This window comes from Lytechinus pictus, chromosome 4, assembly GCF_037042905.1.
Source record: "Lytechinus pictus isolate F3 Inbred chromosome 4, Lp3.0, whole genome shotgun sequence".
NCBI classification, from domain to species: domain Eukaryota; kingdom Metazoa; phylum Echinodermata; class Echinoidea; order Temnopleuroida; family Toxopneustidae; genus Lytechinus; species Lytechinus pictus.
The window spans coordinates 6,886,003-6,905,190 of NC_087248.1; the positions used below are offsets into that span (position 1 = coordinate 6,886,003).

General features: G+C 37.0%; 3 protein-coding genes across 3 annotated transcripts; all 3 read left to right on the plus strand.

The window, feature by feature from the left end:
- Positions 1–381: 381 nt before the first annotated feature.
- LOC129259104 (galactosylceramide sulfotransferase-like) lies at positions 382–9,533 on the plus strand. Its single transcript, XM_054897374.2, has 2 exons — positions 382–552; positions 3,835–9,533. The coding sequence occupies exons 1-2, from the start codon at positions 416–418 to the stop codon at positions 4,832–4,834; spliced, it is 1,137 nt and encodes a 378-aa protein (XP_054753349.2). The 5' UTR covers positions 382–415; the 3' UTR covers positions 4,835–9,533.
- A 1,482-nt stretch (positions 9,534–11,015) lies between these two features.
- Positions 11,016–11,402, plus strand: LOC135153963 (prostatic spermine-binding protein-like). Its single transcript, XM_064098938.1, has one exon. It carries the CDS (start codon positions 11,016–11,018, stop codon positions 11,400–11,402), a length of 387 nt encoding a protein of 128 aa, XP_063955008.1.
- Positions 11,403–11,466: 64 nt separating this feature from the next.
- Positions 11,467–16,268, plus strand: LOC129258500 (galactosylceramide sulfotransferase-like). Its single transcript, XM_054896760.2, has 2 exons — positions 11,467–11,657; positions 12,301–16,268. The coding sequence occupies exons 1-2, from the start codon at positions 11,521–11,523 to the stop codon at positions 13,283–13,285; spliced, it is 1,122 nt and encodes a 373-aa protein (XP_054752735.2). The 5' UTR covers positions 11,467–11,520; the 3' UTR covers positions 13,286–16,268.
- The last annotated feature ends 2,920 nt before the right edge of the window (positions 16,269–19,188 follow it).

The following is a 19,188-nucleotide window of genomic DNA, read 5'->3' on the forward strand; positions in this document are numbered from 1 at the left end:
GCACTTGGCAGAACTGAGTTTTCCTTACTAGTATAATTATGATAAGCAAGGAACGCATTTACAGTGCTTATTGAGTGGTGACGACTGACGAATTTTATCAACATAAATCCCGTAATGTGATGTACGAGAATTGGCCAGACTACAACATGTCAGTTTGGCATTTCAAATTAAACCCACGAGATCACGTGACACGTGTTTACCTGCATGGTGAAATTTTGTTATTCTGGAAATAACAAGGGTCTGGAAATCTTGAAAATGTATTGAATAAGATGCATTGTTTGGATGATAATGATTTTGACACCTCTTCTCTCTCGCCCACATTCTTCCCCCCCCCCCCCCATACGCCCTCTTGTTCTCTCTCCCATCTCTCCCTTAGGTGCATTGTGTCACGTGATTTCTATAGTCCCCATCCAAAATGGCGCGTAGACGTCTGATGTGGGCAGTTCTCTCCTTCCTGGTCCTATCCGTCCTCTTTTGGGTCTCCTCCATCATCATCAGCGACAAAAAGGAGTCCATTACCAGACACATATCCACTCTCGGGCAGACGGCAAGGTAAACCAAAACACACAAATGAAAAATTAAAAAAGAAGACATATAAAATGTGGTAGTCGTGATATCCAGGCGTTTATAACATTTTCTCTTTGTACACACATTATCTTGCAATGTTCTGTTAATTCTTAAATTATTTTTGATGGAAATTTTTGGTGTATAAAATTAAGAAGTCGCTGTGTGACGATTCGATTTTGTAGGTCAAAATCATTTTGACCTTTTTTTGTGTGTGTGTTTTATATAATTCAAATATCTCTTTAGGGCTAGATTATGATTGAATTCAAAGTATAAATGGCGATTGAAAAAAAAATGAACAAGTTAATTGTCAATCTTATTTTCTTTAGCTCATTTTCACCAAACTGTGTACAAGACAAATGTTTTGATAAAGATGCCTGGACATTAGATTACCACAAATGTTTTCTATTTTCTACTTCCTGGCTTTTACGTTACCTGCATGCCCAATCTTCCGTGGTTTGAGAATTTATTGGAAAAAAAAATCAATCATTGCAAATAAATAACCTATTAAATTGACTCCTTTAAAACGTCCTCTTTTTCAAAAAAAATAAGAGCTGAAAGTATAGCAGGGTTGTACTTCATTTTTCAATTACAATTTCTTAATGCTGAAGAGAATGGAAATATCAGTATTCATGAATTTGAAGAATCAGCTACATTTTAAAGTTCCTCTTGAATAAACCCCAAATTCTTGTTTTTTTTCTGCTTCTCTCTCATATAGTTTTCATATTGGACTTTGTTTGGAGGTTTTGATAAGCCTGTTAGCCAATAATCGAGGCTCTTCAAAAACTTATTTTAAGACAAGTACAGTAGCAGAATGCATTTGCATATCATGCGATGCATATATTATTTGGAACTTTATGTCTTAAAAGACTGAAGAGATATAAAGAAGGATTTATGTGAAGATGAGGAGTGGCACTGTCCCATTGTCCATATGGCAGTCTAGAAACAAAATCGATTAGTCAAGCATTATTGCCCTTTAAAGATGGTGCATGATCAATTCCTTGTATTTTATGCCCTATTTATTTCGTTTTCTGGATCGTTGGAAATTGAATTTGAATGGTGCAGGGAAGGTTTTTTGTTTGATAGAAATTAAATGTCCCGCATTTATTTCCGGACGATCTGGCATTTCGATTCTTTTTTATTTTTAGACAAGAACCCAATTCATATATTCCCATCTTGCGACTAATTGAGTCGACATAGCGTAGATTTTTGTTAAACATTTAACTTGCTCCCATGTAGAAAGCTTTTTTTATCATTTAGTCCTCCATGTCCATTCCCTTCTCGTTTTGCTGTTGTTGTTTTTTTTTATCAAATTCCACATTTTCTGCATTTTTCTTTCATTTTAATCATTGCTCTTTTGCTTCGCTTTACATGCTTTTATCCATACATTGGGCGCTGCCCTATGCCATTGCTGTCAAAAGGGAACAGGTTCGGTTATTATTGCTACCGGGACCCCCTGGTTGATAGGGAGATTCGCCGAAAAACGCATGATACAGCCTTATATATATCCTAAAAAATGTTTATCTCTAAAGACCAAATTCACGAATGATAACATTTAAGATAATTATGATTGATAAATGATTCCTTGATTTCTATAAATAATTCGTGAATTAAGAATAAAAGAGCAGTAACGCAGTCATCATTTATGATTGATTCATTTTGCATGAAATAAGAAGCTTCGCCATTTAAATTCATCAGTTAAAATGGGTGCATCCCCCTAAAAAACCCCGTTATATTGCTGAAATTAGACTCCTTTCGATTCCCACTTTTTTGCACTTCGCCCTCTCTTCGCTGTTTTTCGTGCTTCCCGCATCATCCCTTGCTCATGTAGATCTATGCTAGATCGCTTTCCCACTAGGGAATGTTATTTTTCGTTCCAACCACGCTTAATTTTAAGAGATAACAGTAGTGATGATGCGAAAACATAATTACCTATCCGTTGCATCCCTTCCGGTATATGGAATATGATAACGTGATATTGAGCAACGGTATTTTCCACAACATTCAGAGGGGGTGGGGATGGGGGCCTTTGCGGTACCCGATGTTTTTGTTATCTCGTATCATGGAGGTAATAGACAAACCACCCATCACTGTCCTGTTTTTGTGAGGAAAAGAACCAATGACAAATATATAAGAAATTTTCCTACCCCGGCTTAGTGTTATTTGCATTTAATATAAAAAGAATATTAACAATTCACAGTGGTTATTATCTCCCGCGACCTCGTAAAACACAAGAGCAGCTGCTGATACAAGCCAAGCAACATCGCGAGATGTTCTTGTGTTGTTGTCACAGAATGATCGATGTCCCCCACTTTAGAAAGGTGTTGTCACTACGAAATTATTGAAGCAATCTATAATGCATGAAGCTTTCTGATCGTGCAGGGGATGGGAGATGGTGATCAGCATGGGGGAGGCATGGGGTATCACATGATATACTCAATAACATCTTCCGGTTCAACCAGACTCGATGTCCTGTGCATAGTGTGTTTTATTCTTTAAAAAAATCTTCATGCTTCTGAAATTGGTTATATTCAGCTGGATGAAGTAGGAATTCATACGTACCAAAAAACGTGACGGATTTATGTTTTCACACGCGGGCATGAAACTGTCTCATCCTTGTTTCCTCTGGTGAAATGTTAGTAGGTTAGAGCTGTAAAACAAACTACAGCTTGAGGTGCGGCAGTTGAAACCACTTGGGCTCGCGTTAATGTTTATTCACAATAAGTTTCTCGCTCCAAGTAGCATCGAAGACCGTGTCCCTCGCCGAATCTTGTCTTTCCAGTTGGGGCCAATTTGTCATGCATGCTCTGAAGCAGAGTGCGGCTAATTTTGACGTGAGATGTTGAATTAAAGATAAGCATCTATCTTTTTGAGATGTGACCTGGTACTTCTATACAGGGGGCTGCCTGTAAGGTTGTTTTACTTTGCTGCCTCGATCGTGCTTGCTGCTCTCTGTAGTTTTTCACGTTTGCACTTTTATTCTTTAACTTTCTTGTTTCTAATTTCTTGAATCTTCTTTACTTGTTGCAGACTTTGGTTTGTTTCGCCTGCCTTTTTTCTTTTGTCACCTAAACCTCCACACCCCTCCATCTTGTACTCACAATCTTTCTAAAAAATTAATGCCTCTAAAATGCATGGATATTTCTATAGTGATATGGACTTACTCACCTAATTGATTTCCGACTCTGAGAATATACTGTTGTTAGTCTTGCGGAATGATGACGACCGTTTTTCTCTCTATCATTTTTGTATCATCTGCAATTACTTTAGCCGGAAGTACGTATCATCGCAGATATGGAAGAAAGGCGAGGGTGTTTTCCCGATTCGGAAACTGGGCTGTAGTCCTCAAAACAACATCGTCTTTATCAAGACCCACAAGACAGCCAGCAGCACCACTTCTGGCATCTTTGACCATTACGCGTACTTGAACAACCTGACGGTGGCTGTACCTCCTGATGGCGCCCCTTACATGGACCGCAAGGAACTCTTTCGAAGGGACATGGTGGCAGAAACTAGGGACGTTGGCGTCGGCTGGAAGAAAGAGGACGGCTTTAACATGCTAACAGCTCATGCACGGTACCACCGACCGGAAATGGACGCTGTGGTGCACAACGCCAAATACATCACGATTCTCCGAGATCCTCGAGCTCAGTTCGTGTCTTCGTTTGTGTTCTTTAACTTTGTTGATCGCTTTGAGCGAATCTTTAAATCTCGCGGCGAGAAGTACCCGACTGTCGTTGAAGGATTCATGAAGGCTCCCAGGGAGAATTACCAGTTAATGAGCCATCGTCAGTACTCACAGGTTCTCTGGAACCAGCAGATGTTTGATCTGGGTCTCGACACCGCTTACTTCTCCAACCCTGACGTCATTGAGGAGACGATATCAAGGCTAGATTCAGAGCTAGATTTTGTGATGATTACCGAGTACTACGACGAATCACTTTTAATCCTGAAGGACATCTTATGCTGGGAGATGGACGACATCCTCTACACACAAAGACTCGTGAGGAACTCTTCAAATGAGTTAGAAATTGATAGCTACACTAAGGTCGCCATTAACCAATGGAACGCAGCCGACACGCGGTTATATGATTATTTCAATAAAACATTGTGGCAGCGCATAGCGGCCTATGGAACAAAGTTCCAGGACGATCTCAATACGTTCCGTCGTAAACTAGCTGTGACGTCATCGAAAAAGACTGGAAAACATTCACGGGACACCAAGAAAATAATTAAACGAATGAAAGACAGGGGTATACTTATTAGATAGTACAAGTTGATTATTCCGAGTCATTTTATTCCAAACTTATACGCCATTACCCATAGAGCGACCATGGCAGGTAATTTGGCATAATTTCTTGCTTCAAGACTATACGCTAAGTCTGTTAAACACTCTTAAAGGGGAATCAAACCCAAATGAAAAGTTTTTAAGAGGAAAAAGAAAAATCGACAAGTTGATACGTGAAAGTTTGAACAATATCGGAAAATTTTAAAGGTTGTAAAAGTCGGTAATCACTACATCCATGGAGACCTCAAATTGGCCGCACTTGCGATGCCATTGTGATGTAAGGCAAGGACTACCCTTCCAATTACTCCCATATAGCATGACATTATTTTTTTCTTTCATGAGGACATAGAGCAATATGCTACCTGAGTTATATTTCGACTACTGCCCCACATGCAGGGAAAAGGTACTTGGGAGGAAATCACAAATCCTGATAATTATAGGACAAGTCCACCCCAACAAAAAATTATTTAAATAAAACGAGAAAAATCAAACAAGCATAACACTGTAAACTTCATCAAAATCCGATGTAAAATATGAAAGTTATGATATTTTGCAGATTCGCTTAATTTCACAAAGGACTTATATGCACATCCTGGTCTGTATGCAAATGAGGGGACTGATGACATCACTATTTCATTTGTGAAATATTCAAGTTTTCACCTCATTGTCCCGAGAAACATTATTTCATTCCTTCTTGAACTTGTGGAATTACCATATGGTTATGTGAAGTTGGTCCTTAAAGTCGAACCAGGGAGTTGGGAGAGATGGTCAAACCTGTGAAAAATGAAATATTGTATAATTCAAACAATAAAAAATAAAAGAAATAGTGAGTGAGGGGCATCATCGACTCTCTTATTTGATTATCACTGAGTTGTGCATATAGCTGTGTTGTGAAACATAAGCGAATATTTAAGATGTCATAACTTTATTTTACATCCGATTTTGATGAAATTTTCAGCGTTATGCTTGCTTGATTTTTCTCTGTCAAATCAACATTTTTGGGGTGAACTTGACCTATAAGTACATAGCCTATGGAAAAGTTATCATTGCCTCTTGTAATAATTTTCTCACCCAGTTACTTATACATAATCTCGGGGATCTCAATCTTAAAGCAGCCATAGCTTTCTTATTGCTTGTCCGATTTCTTTCAAACTTTCACAGTTGTTTTTTCTTATTTTTCTCTTTTGCAACACAACATTTCAATGACCAAGGATGGATTCCCCTTTGAACAGTCTTTGAGGTTTTGTCTTAGCATGGACCTACTTTGCTAGTAGGTCCATTGTCTTAGTCATGACCAGAGCGCCGTTGTATTATGGTAACTTAGCCATCCAATGATAACTTCTATGGAATCTTTGATTTTGATTGGCTCTTATACATTGTAATAACAGCAAAAATACTACTCTTAATTCAACTCAGAATATTCATTAGATTTAGATTATAGGATTAAATGCTATGTATCTTTGAAATAGGTTAAAACTTGAAAATTAAATCAGAGAGATTTAGAAACTAATCACATTCGCTTTGACAGATAAACACTTCCTAAATAAAATTTTGAAAAAAGGTAAGTTCCACTGGCTTCGATTAAACTGATGATAGTTTATGTCGAAAGGTTTTCGACAAAAATGTATCGGTTTGTGTTCCTTCTCTTATTGACTATCTTAGAAACTGATTTAAATATTAATTTATACATTAAATGTATTAGTTAATTTTTAAATCAGTTACATTTGGTCGTGCTCGAGAGAGAGTACCGGTAACAAAAACGTTCAACAAGCGATGTTGTTTTATCCATTACCAAGCCTAGTTGCACATATCCTGTTAGCTGCTGTCGTACCTGGACGTTTTATATATGTTTTTTCTTGATATTTCTAGTTAACAGGAATTGCCACATGTTTAATAACAAACTAAACAAAATTCGATATCAAGAATTGAATTATTATTGAACTGAAAGAAATATATGATCGATGTTGCGAACTGTGGCTGCAACATCGTGGTATGATGGTCCTTTAAAGGGACATCAGCCCTCCTAAATTAGAAGTGTTAAATGATATCATGGACCTACTACATGTCCATGATGATATCAATCCATCTCTAGATATTCGTCGAAGATCAATTTCTGCCTAAAAGTGATTTTATTATGCTTAAAATGAATATATACTGAAATAAACGAAAATCAAATGTGCATACTATTATGAACGCTAAAAAGTTACGATTATGCTTTCATTGTAATTCTCGACCATGCATGACGTGACTGGGTATTTTTTCTAATAAAGCTAGTAAGTAATATTGTGGACCTACTGAAAGATATTTTGCACATCCTACCATTGCACAGTTTAATGTTGGGGATTCACTGTCTGTGTTTTGTACGTTTATTATATGTGTAGATGTTAACACAATGTTGCCTATTGCCAAATTACTGTCTCTTGTGCAGATTATTGTAAAATCAAAGTTTTAATGAACGTAATCGCTATATTTGTCAAATTATACTAAGTGATATTACCAGGTTACTGCTTTCGTCTCATGGGATGACATGGAGTACCATAAAAGTTACTGAAATCATAAATTGTCTATTGTTAATGTGTTCTTGTGTTTTCACATATTTATATGTGACTAATTATAGTTTGTTGGCTGTAGAAATATATTGTAGTCGCGTGGCACGAAAATGTATCTATATTTTTGTTAAAAAGAAAACGCACAATACTTCTGAAATGACAAGACATCCATATTCATCAAAGACTATGTTAATGTGAGATCGAACCCACTCATATTCGGACTCCTTTTTAAATTTCTGATTTATTTATTTGAAAATGTATGTTATTTATTATCTACTTATACACTCTTGGTTGGTTTCTTCCATTTTACATATACGTGCATATTTGTTCATTCTTATCAACTCGTAATAGGAACATCTCATTCTTTTTTATTTGTTTTCAAATCAATTTCTGCTTGTTATCATGGTATTCCAGTGTATTTGGACATTATATCCCGGGTGTTTACAGGGTGATTCATAAAAAAAGAACTTTACAAACAAAATAATGGAAATGTTACTCTCAAATTTAAGACAATGACGGTTATGCAACTAAAAAAAATATCTTGCCTGTTATACGTTACCGCATTCCTTCAGTACGCTACCGCACTCCTAAGTGCCCTACCGCACCGCATTCCTGCAGTACGCTACCGCACTCCTAAGTGCCCTTTTCACATTATCATTCAGTCAAATCCACTTCTGTTCCGTTCGCGCTCAATTTGATTTGGGTTATTTTCAGAACCATGCACGTCCATTGCTTTGCTAAGACGTTTTCCGCGTAGAGTCGTTCAGTGCTGCGAGGGTAAAGCGCTTCCGTTTTCAATGACGGATGTTTCTTGTGCCGTTGGTTCTGACAGCGTTTCCGTCCGTTTTGATTTTTATGACACGTTGATTCACCCCGACAAAACAGTCGTACAAAATTATATGAATGTATTTTTATATGCCTTGGTTCCCGTGATGTTATAATTATTATGATCCCGGATTCTTTGAAAATTCATCTAAACACACAGCAACGTTGCCAAATCACATGTCATTGTGCCATACGTGTTAAAGAAAGTAATTTCGTAACTTTTTTTTACTCATGATTGCTTCCTCTTTAATTAGATATTTTCACTTATTCGTTGCGTATTTTATCGTATCAATATTATGTTATGCTTCCTCTGTCCTGAATGACAGACTTGTTTTAATCGATGTTTGTTGACATTCCTGAGACGGGAAAATTACCAGAGATAACCAGTGTGTTTGTCAATTATATTAAAATACGTTTCAAATTAGAGCTACGTTTGTATGCAAAATAGAGTCTGTTATACAATTTTTGCAATAGTAACGTGTGTGTTAAAGGTCTCGGATGTAGAAAATCGCAGTTTACTCAACATTCTTGCAGCATTTTTTTATCTCTTCTATATGGGACCGTCACGTTACCTTAAGGTTTGCATGAAGACTCCTTTGAAAGAACGAATTTGATTGGACAATGTTCAGCATTATAAAGCATAAGTTTGCAACAATCACCTTGATTGGTCAACAGCACGCTGTTGCAATAACTGCAACCTTTAATGTCATGTGAACCACCAATTGTTTTCGATTACAGTATGCAGTTCTTATTTATTTTGGATGTTTATGTCTTAATGTTTCCTTGTTTATTGGGCTAATGAAATTTTCTTGTATAAGATGCGCGTAAATATTGAATTTGTTGCTGCTTTTCGCGAAGTCTTCTTTTTATGTTAGGATGAAATTACCGCGGTATTAAAACTTATCATACAAGATGCAAAACCAAAGCATTTAATAAAAGTCTAATAAAACTTTATATTCTCTAAAAATAACAACTTTCCTTTTCCCGTGCCATACAGCACCTCAGAATATTTACTCCTTCTCAGAAATATTACCAATTTAAGAGTGTATGGCTTGTTCAACAACTCATTCCCCCTTTTTGTTTACCGTGTATCAATCCTATTTTAGCGTAATCAAATTATTCTTATCTGATTTTTTTTCACGTGACAACTCAATTTTTAATCTTGACATAGCTATCAATGAAAAATGTTTATTTTGTTAAAAATGTGTCGTTGATGATTATCAAATTTTCAAAGAAAGCAGAAATGTAACTATTAATATGCAAGTACGCAATAAAGCTCAATCAATCACATGCTATTAAATCGCAAATTCTTGTTATCCCTGTGTTTATTTTCTATGACTATTCAGATAAAAACTGATATTGCATGGGTAATGACCCTCACCCCGTGGTTGCTCCATCTGTCAGCAATCTGATATCTGTTTTGATCATGTTGATTGCAAGCAATTATGATATGAGAGTATAATGATCATGATTTGTGACGATGTGGATGATGGAGATGATGGCGATGAGGATGATGATGGTGGTGGTGGTGGTGATGGTGGTGGTGATGGTGGTGATGATGATGTTGGTGGTGTTGATGATGACGGTGATGACGATGATGATGATGATGGTGGTGGTAATGATGATGGTGATGATAGTGATGACGGTGGTGGTGATGATGTTGATGGTAAGATGATGGTGGTGATGAGGGTGGTCAGATGATGATGGTGATGATGATTGTGATGATGGTAGTGGTGGTGGTGGTGGCGATGATGATGGTGGTGATGGTGGTGATGATGATAGTGATGACGGTGGTGGTGATGATGGTAACATGATGATGGTGGTGGTGGTGATGGTGGTGGTGGTGATGATGATGATGATTATGATGATGGTGGTGGTGGTGTTGATAATCAGATGGTGATGATGATGATGAGGGTGATGATGATGATGATGTTGATAATAATGGTAATGATGGTGGTGGTGGTGATGATGATGGTGGTGGTGGTGGTGATGATGATTATGATGACGATAGTGGTGGTGGTGTTGATAATCAGTTGGTGATGATGATGATGAGGGTGATGATGGTGATGATGATAATAATGGTAATGATGATGATGGTGGTGGTGATGGTAGTGGTGATTAAGATGATGACGATGATATGATGCTGGTGGTGGTGGTGATTAGGATGAATGTGATGATAATTATGATGATGATGATGATTATCATGATTATCATGTTGAAACTGATGATCACAGAAATGATTAATAATGTAAGATGAATGACATAAATAAAGTTTCTTCATGGTAAGATTGTTCTAATAATGCCATATCCTTAACTTGTTATATACAAACTTACTTGATACTTGAGTTTTAAATATCTTCAATCGTGCTTATAAATGATGATTGCTACGATGATAATAATGATGTTATTATTAACTGGATAATGTTGGGATTGAGGATAATTGTTACGAGTACAATGGTGGATTATGACGATGATTGTAATATTTTCGTTGATGATGACTTATTATAGATGCTAGAGGATGGAATAAAAATGAATGAGTCATGTGAAGAAAGTGACTTACTTCAGTAATCAGCCGAAAATGATAGGCATGCTTCAACTAAATATAGTCACATACATTTCATTTCTCATTACTACCTCTCTTTTTTTTCTCGAGTAACCCTAATTTTCTAACCTGGCTCTTTGATGCACTCGTCATGGGTCTAAACTTCATTTCGTGACACGATTAATTTTGACGAGTTAGCGCGTTGACAGATGAGTATGGCATGGTGGTGATGGTTAATCTTGTCGCTATGGCAACGATGATGTCCGTGTTGAGAGGAGGACAAGATCAAGATGGTACTAAATTGGATCGTCATGTTGAAAGTGTGAACACTGGTGAGGATGGCGTGATTATCTTAAAGGACGATAACGATGGTGATTGTGATGATCAGGATGGTGGTGGTGATGATGATGGTGATGATGATGATGATGGTGGTGGTGGTGGTGGTGATAAGGAGGAGGATCATGATGATGATGATAATGAAGGTGATGGTGGTGATGATGGTGGTGGTGGTGGTGGTGATATGGAGGAGGATGATGATGATGAAGGTGATGTTGGCGGTGGGGATGATGGTGGTGATGGTGATGATGATGATGATGATGATAATGATTATGATGATCGTGGTGCTGGTGGTTAGGATGATGGTCAATAATGATTATATAAACAATAAAGAACATATAATAGATATGCAATTAGACTGTAATTCTGTAACTTTCTTTGTACAGGAACTAATCGCGACACCTTGATGCAGTAGAATGGCGAGGCGAGCTGTGGTTGCATCGACCGTCGTCCTCACTTTGATGACGGTCATTATACTCAGTCTCCTATTCGACGGTAGCTATAACCGCAGCGAGGATGCCGCAGTGGTGGTCGGCGATACAGCGTCACATCGGTAATATATAAAAACACATAACACCCCTCTCCTGATCCTCTCCCCTTCACTAGCTCTTCTCCTTCCCGGTGACATCTTATTCTATTCAACTGGCATCGTTTGATGGAACTTTTCTTGATTATTTCGTCTTTTAAGCATAAATCCGTAGATACTGGGCTACATATGAATGGGGTTCTGCCCCCCCCCCCCCCCAAAAAAAAAAAAAAGAATAAATCCATGGCCATAAATGGAGAAGAAAAAAAGGAAGAGGAAAAGGTGAAATATGTTCGTTGAAGATTATGTAAAAAAAATAGTAGCAGTTTTATTTTATTCAAAGAAAATCAAAATGTTCCGCTGGCTGGCATCTTTGTAAGAAATTTCCCCACATATACGCCATGTTGTGTCCATCAGAAGTCATTACACCACTGGATTTAGGTATCTGCTTTTGCCAGATGCCCCCCCCCCCCCCCCCAAAAAAAAAAAAAAAAAAAAAAAAAAAAAAAAAAAAAAATTGATCCAGCAGTTATTTTGTGTGTTACACTAAATGTATCGTATTAATTTGTATTTTGATCGATTTTGATGTAAGTGTTATGACCAATTTAACAATAACTTCCTATTGAATTCATTTGCAGTATTATTTATTTTTATTATTTTTTATTAACAGTATGTACAGCGAAAATAATCTGGATCCGAGTGAACGTATCTTACCAAGAAAAGAAGGGGAGTGTCAACCTGAGAAACAGATAGTGTTTTTGAAGACGCACAAGACAGCCAGCAGCACCACAGCCGGTATCATCGACCTCTTTGCTTACAAGAACAACCTGACGGTGGCCGTTCCACCAGACGGTCAGGCCTACATGGACCGTACTAAGCTCTTCCAACGGGATATGATTGCCAAATTACGCAAGAGGGCCGTGAAATGGAGAGACACTGTCGGCTTCAATGTCTTCTCCAGCCACGCGCGTTACAATCGCAAAGAAATGGACGCCGTGGTCCCCAACGCGAAATACATCACCATCTTACGTGATCCCAGCAAGCAGCTACCTTCTGCGTTGGTGTACTACAAGTTCGACACACGTCTTGAGCGTAAGTTTAATAGACAGGGCAGGACGTACACGAATGTCCTGGAGGAGTTCATGAGAGACCCGGCTGCAAACATGGAACTCATCGAAATGAAACCAATGGCTCATGTTGTGCACAATCAACAGTTCTTTGACCTCGGCTTGGACACCAAGTACTCCACGGACTGGGTCAAAATCGATAGAACCATAAGGAAACTCGATAAAGAACTTGACCTCGTAATGATTACGGAATATTACGATGAATCGCTTATTCTGCTGCGTGATTTGCTCTGTTGGACAACTGAAGACATTCTCTACACGAAAAGAATGGTTCGCAATACCACGTCATCTCACCAAATCCGCCCTGAAACGCTTACCAAAATCCGCCAATGGAATGGTGCCGACACACACCTTTATGAACATTATAATAGGACGTTGTGGCAAAAGATAGCTGCATATGGACCAAGATTCGACGACGAACTGCAAAAGTTCAGGGATCGCTTGAAAAGCGTGACTGAAGATGAAACGGGATCACACCGGAAATTGATTAACAAAATGGCCAAACTTATGAAGAATATATATGCATGATTTCCCTTTTCAACAGCTCATGAAGACTTACAACACTATGGTAACTTTGACAATGGTCTAACTAATGTGGTAACATGGCTCAGCAGCCAGCCAATCAAAATCAAGTTTTACATCGCAGTGCAATAATGGCTAAGTTACCATAGTAGTCAGTCTTATGAAGCAGATCTCTGATATAGGAAAGTAGATGTAAGTTCTGTTTCTTCCCAGTATAAATTGGCCATTCTTTGCAAACGGGGATTTCAAGAAAGTTATTTATGCCATTTTGCGTGGATATATAAAATGGCTACCCTCTTTCCTTCCTTCCACCCCACCCACACTTTCCCGCTTCCGTTTAGATTCAATGGAAGATCTACTGCATAAAACAATTTCACGTTAATGCATTCCAGTGGTATGGTCGATTCGTGTGACATGATTTCTGTATGATGATTCCACTTTTCAAGGAAAATATAAACGAGGGGGTCATAAATGCTATTTTAAAGAAATGTACTCATGGAATTGGACTATATTTTGGCGAAAGTCAACTTCCCAAAGCGATTATTGCCTAGACATGGAAATAGATTCCAACCATCGATTATATATATACTCTGTACCTGTCTAAAGATGTGTGATAAGAAAAAGAATTGAGTGAAAGGAATTGAAAGGACCAAAAATTGAAACCTCAGTGATTTTTTTTTCTTCATTAACGACATGACAATATTCACATCATTCCTTCCCAAGTACTTCATAAAGCGGACTTAGCTATTTTGCTTTAGTTTGTTTCCATGGCCCTCGGAAGCGGGGTGCTGCGTTGTATTATTCTCCACAGGCAGCACTCCCTAGAATTTTGAAAGGTGTGACAAAATGTAACTAAAATGACCTACATTTTTTACAGAACCCCCCCCCCTTTTTTGGGTGGGGGGGGGGCTTGTCAAATTCCCAGGACCCAAATGACCTTCATTTTGTAGTGAAATCTTTTTTTTTTTGCTAGTCGTATTTCTCTGGACCAAAATGACCTTCCTTTATGGAGTGAACCCCCCCCTTTTTTTTTTATCGTTCCCAGGGCCCTGATTGTTTCCCATGAAAAATATGTAAACTGGTATATCTGCTCATGAGTTTATAGGAATATGATCACCATACATCACCCACCCCCCCCCCCCCTCTTCTGCTTCCGATCCTCTACCCTCTGTCTGCTATTCTATAGTTAATGTCTTGTCCAGAGATGTGTAAATAATGGTTTTAATAATTACAAACTTGGTGAAAGATTATTTTAAAACTCTCAGGTGTACTATTGTTGCTTCACTACGCATGTACATATCACTTTAAACGCAAGACTTCGTATGTTGTTTGTATCTAAGAAAAAAAATATGCATCGTCCATTTTCCCAGCGATCTGGTGCTTTATTTTGTCATTTTTCTAACATCGAATATCATCAAAAACTCTAGAAAATATAATACTATGAATGGATGTTATTGTTGATGTAATATATTGTGTTTCATAAATCAGTTTCTGGCGATATTTTTCGTTTGTGTTTTTACTCTGCATCATTTTGAAGGCAAAAGGAATTTTAATCCACTGTTGGCATTTTTTCTTGGACGTCCGTTAAAATTCGTTGTGAATTATCAGTCTCTTTCATTAGAAATATTCTGAAAAAACGATGAAAGAGAAAATTAAGAAGCAATATGGTTGGACTTTATACTGTATGGAAATATTAATTTATGGAATTTTCTAGTTGACATTTTTTTGTGTATTCCGGTGATTTTTTTCCAAAGATAGCCAGTTTTTGATAGACCAAATGTATTTGATATATTTATTTTAGCTATTTCCCATGCTGTATATCAAAATATTTGTACAGATTGTTTGCACAGATATATCAGTATTAGTTCGTTATCGCTCATAAGTACGAAGTATACATGTTTGATTCAGGGATTATGATTTGCAAGTATATCCATGGTTCAGTTATTTCCGATGATAGTGTAAAATGAAAGTAACCAATAATTAAGCTCTTCGTCTCATTGTAAGAGTTAATAATTGACCATTCAGTATCTTTGATTTATATTTCTGTTAATGGATTGAAGGGAATTGGGGTACTAACTAATGTATATTCATGATGATGGTGGTAATATCAGTATGATGATGATGATGATGATGATGATGATGATGATGATGATGATGATGGTGATGATGATGATGGTGATGATGATGATGATGATGGTGATGATGATGATGGTGATGATGATGATGATGATGGTGATGATGATGGTGATGATGATGATGATGATGATGATGATGGTGATGGTGATGGTGATGGTGATGATGATGATGATGATGATGATGATGATGATGGCGATGAAAAAGAAAAGGGTTTTTAATAAACGAGGTGTATCGTCTGATTCAATCCAGTTGGCCTACTCTTGTGCACAAAATGTTGATGATTACTTTTGTCTAAGAAGTGTTTTCATTAAAGGTCAAATCCACCATCACAGTATCTTGACTAACCAAGCATATCTCTGAAAGTTTCATTAAAAATAGGATGTAGAAAAAATATGACATTTTGAAATATTCTTTGATTTCATAAAATAGTAATATGCATAACACATCTATTATTCAATAGAGGGAATCGATAACGTCACCAGTTTCATGATCTTTTTTTAGAAACTGTTGTTTTATAGATTTCTTTGATAGTGTATCGAATAAGGAGAACTGCTTCATTTTTCCACGCTGTTGGCCCATAATTTTTGGTCACAATTTTAATCTTGAACGTACTTTAATATTTTTAGATATGGGTAATATGAGGTCAGTAATCAAATAAAACTTTTTCATTTTTTATCATGTTATAATATATCGTCCTGTGGTTGTTTATAGGGCTTACGCTTTCCCTGATCATGCTGATAACTAATATTTTCGCTACTTTGTAAGTTTCCTTGCTTTCTTATGGTTCGTGTATCTGTTAATTTCCGCAATTTAATATATACTTGTATTTATAAAAGCTTTTTATATCTAATAATTTTGGTCTACCTGCCTCTGTTATTTTTTTTGGTGCGTGTGTCAATGTGTGATTCTGGATCAATTTGGTCATCCATTTGGGTCATTAAAGTGGAGTCCACCTCGACAAAAGTTAATTTGAAGAAAACACCAAAAAATCAAATAAGCTTAATGACAAATGAGGAAACCAATGACGTCATCCATTCGCTAATCAGCGAATTTATTTTGGAAATTATTTTGTTTGTATGTGTGCGTGTGTGTGTTTTATGATAAACATTGTTAGACCTTACGAGGGCTGAAAAGAGTAATTAGAGAGAGGGGTGAGATGGGGTAGAGGGAGGGGTAGAGAGAGAGAAGGGGGTAGAGAGTCGGTTGAAGAGATTGAGCATGTTGAGAGGTAAGCAATTTGCTTCAACTGTCTTTGCCAGCGCGTCGGGATTTGTGTGGGAGAAATCCATTATATAGGATTAGAGATGAAATATTTACACGCCATAATGTATATAGCGATAGTGTTGTCAGCTCGAGGAAAGACGAGGGGAATAAGCTTGTTGGGAATTGAATGCATAATGTATGTGGAAAATCGACTCAGAAACGATCAGGCATGATGTTAAAGAGAAGATCTTGCAATAAAGTTGCGATAAAGCTGTAGGAGTCAGGATTTTTTTCCTTCGGTTTCTTTTACATGAACATAATGACACAGACTCAAACACATGGCGAAAACAAACTGTTTCGTGAAGATGGAAAGCGTTTCCATGTTTTTTTTTTTTCGGTAAAGATCAAAATACATTTTCTTGTATCCTCCAAAACCCAAGCAGCTTTATTTCCGTTAGGAATAGAATTGAGGCGTGACATTTTCTTTAAAAGACGATAATCATGCGCTTAAAAAAAAGTCGGGACAAGGTGTTATATTGTGATTTAATATAAAAATGTAATTTTCTTCCTTTTCCTCATTATGACGGTGTGACTGTTCTGTTGTAAAGAAAGCTTGATGGCTATCAAGAAAAACTTTCAAAATCACATCGATCAAATTCTTTTGCTTCAACGTCAATATCTTTTCAGTCCTTCTATTTTTCAACTCATTTTTTTCTTCTTTTTTTTTAGCTTAAATGTCAAAAAAATTGTGGGGGATGCTCCCCATGTTTTTTTTGTAATTTTGCAATTTTCTTGCAATATAAGAATATATATATATATATATTTTTAATAAAAAGGGTATTTTGGATTGATTTGCTAAAATACAAATATCCTTTTTGTCTCCCTCGTTATTTTGGGGTATGATTTGCGCTTCAGACAGGAAGCTTGTTAGCTTGATAACCACAATGGTTATGGTTAGGATTTGTTGCAAAAAATATGTATCATAATTTTTTACTCATTCCTTAGTACCGTAATTTACTTTCCAAAGTTGTTATGGTGGCCCACAAAAAAAATTGTTATCCATATAAATTTATCTTTTAAAAAATGTTTGTGAATCCCTTTCTGATTTTTAACTTAAAATATACACATTCGATCTTTTTTTTTTATTCAAATCAACTTGTCACGTTCGTTGCTGTATTTGACTTGGGCTTGGGAAAATGGTTTGGATGCGGATATCCTTAAGTATGAGATGATGAACTGTAATTTTATCGTTCATAACACTATATCTCATCGATACGGTACGTCGCTTGAATGCTTGATATATCCGATTTTGAATGGATATTAAACAAAAAGCACTTCAAAATAGGTAAAGGTGACAAGGGGCGGTGCCAGAATATTTTGATAAGGGGGGGGGGGCAAAGTGACCTAATGGTGACGTCACGCTTTTTTCTCAATATTTGTATCAATTAAGAGGCATCATAATAAAGCCCTAAAATGTGTCTTCTCCCTTTTATACTCTCCTTCTTCCTTCCTTTAATTTTATCTCTCTTCTTTTTTGTCTTCTCCTCTTTTTAAATGTATTCCGTATCTTGAAAATCATAGAGACAGTCTTTCACATAAGCACCTCCCCCCCCCCCCCCCTCCCCCATGTGGATGACTGCAATGGAGCTTACTCACGCTGGATTTGTTTTTTCATGTGGTGTTACAAAAAAAACATCGGAAAATACATTTTAATATTTTTGTTGAATGTCGGCCTAGAATAGCGGTGAAGACCCCTCCCAAATTTTAACTACCTTGCTTTCAAAAGCTTTAAGGGTGATACGCCCCATGCATATTTGGGCATAAATTCCCAAACTCTTATCACTTTTTCATGAATATGGTATCCTGCCAAATATTACTGGTAATCATCATTATATTACTTTCGTTATTATGGTAATGATATGAGTTCCGGGGCCCCGCCCCCATACCTCCATCAGTTTACTCCACTCATGGACCTACTGCTTCGCTTGATAGTTTACTTTAGTCGTGTATGAATGAGCAAAGGATCCATCGGATCGAGCGCGATCCATTAAGACAGTGCCCAAATCCCTTGTGATAACGACAACTATTCCGTTGTCATGGTAACGATCACTTTCCCTTCACTGTCTGAACGTAAAAAAAGATAATGGATATGAATTTATTCGAGCAACATCAGTTTCGGTTGTAATATCCAAATGACAGTTAATATTCCAATGACATTTGATAATTTCATTCGAAACTACGTCAGTATTCTGAAAGGAAAACAATGTAGATTGACTATTGCCTATTTTTCTTTACTTAAACCCAATTTCATTTCAGAATACCGGCAATTTGGTTTATTATGAACGGAATCATCTATGGTAATAAACAAAAAAAAACAACCAAAGATTGATCAGGGCAACCATGGATAAGTCCATGGGGCAACGTAGTATGACGTGAATTACAAAATTCGTTATCTTACTCTCCGATAATGCAATATGTACATATACATTATAGTTATCAGTGCTATATCTGATGTGCACAAAATCTCAAACAGAAATTATTATTCGTCCGTTGTGCATTTCTTTGCCGAT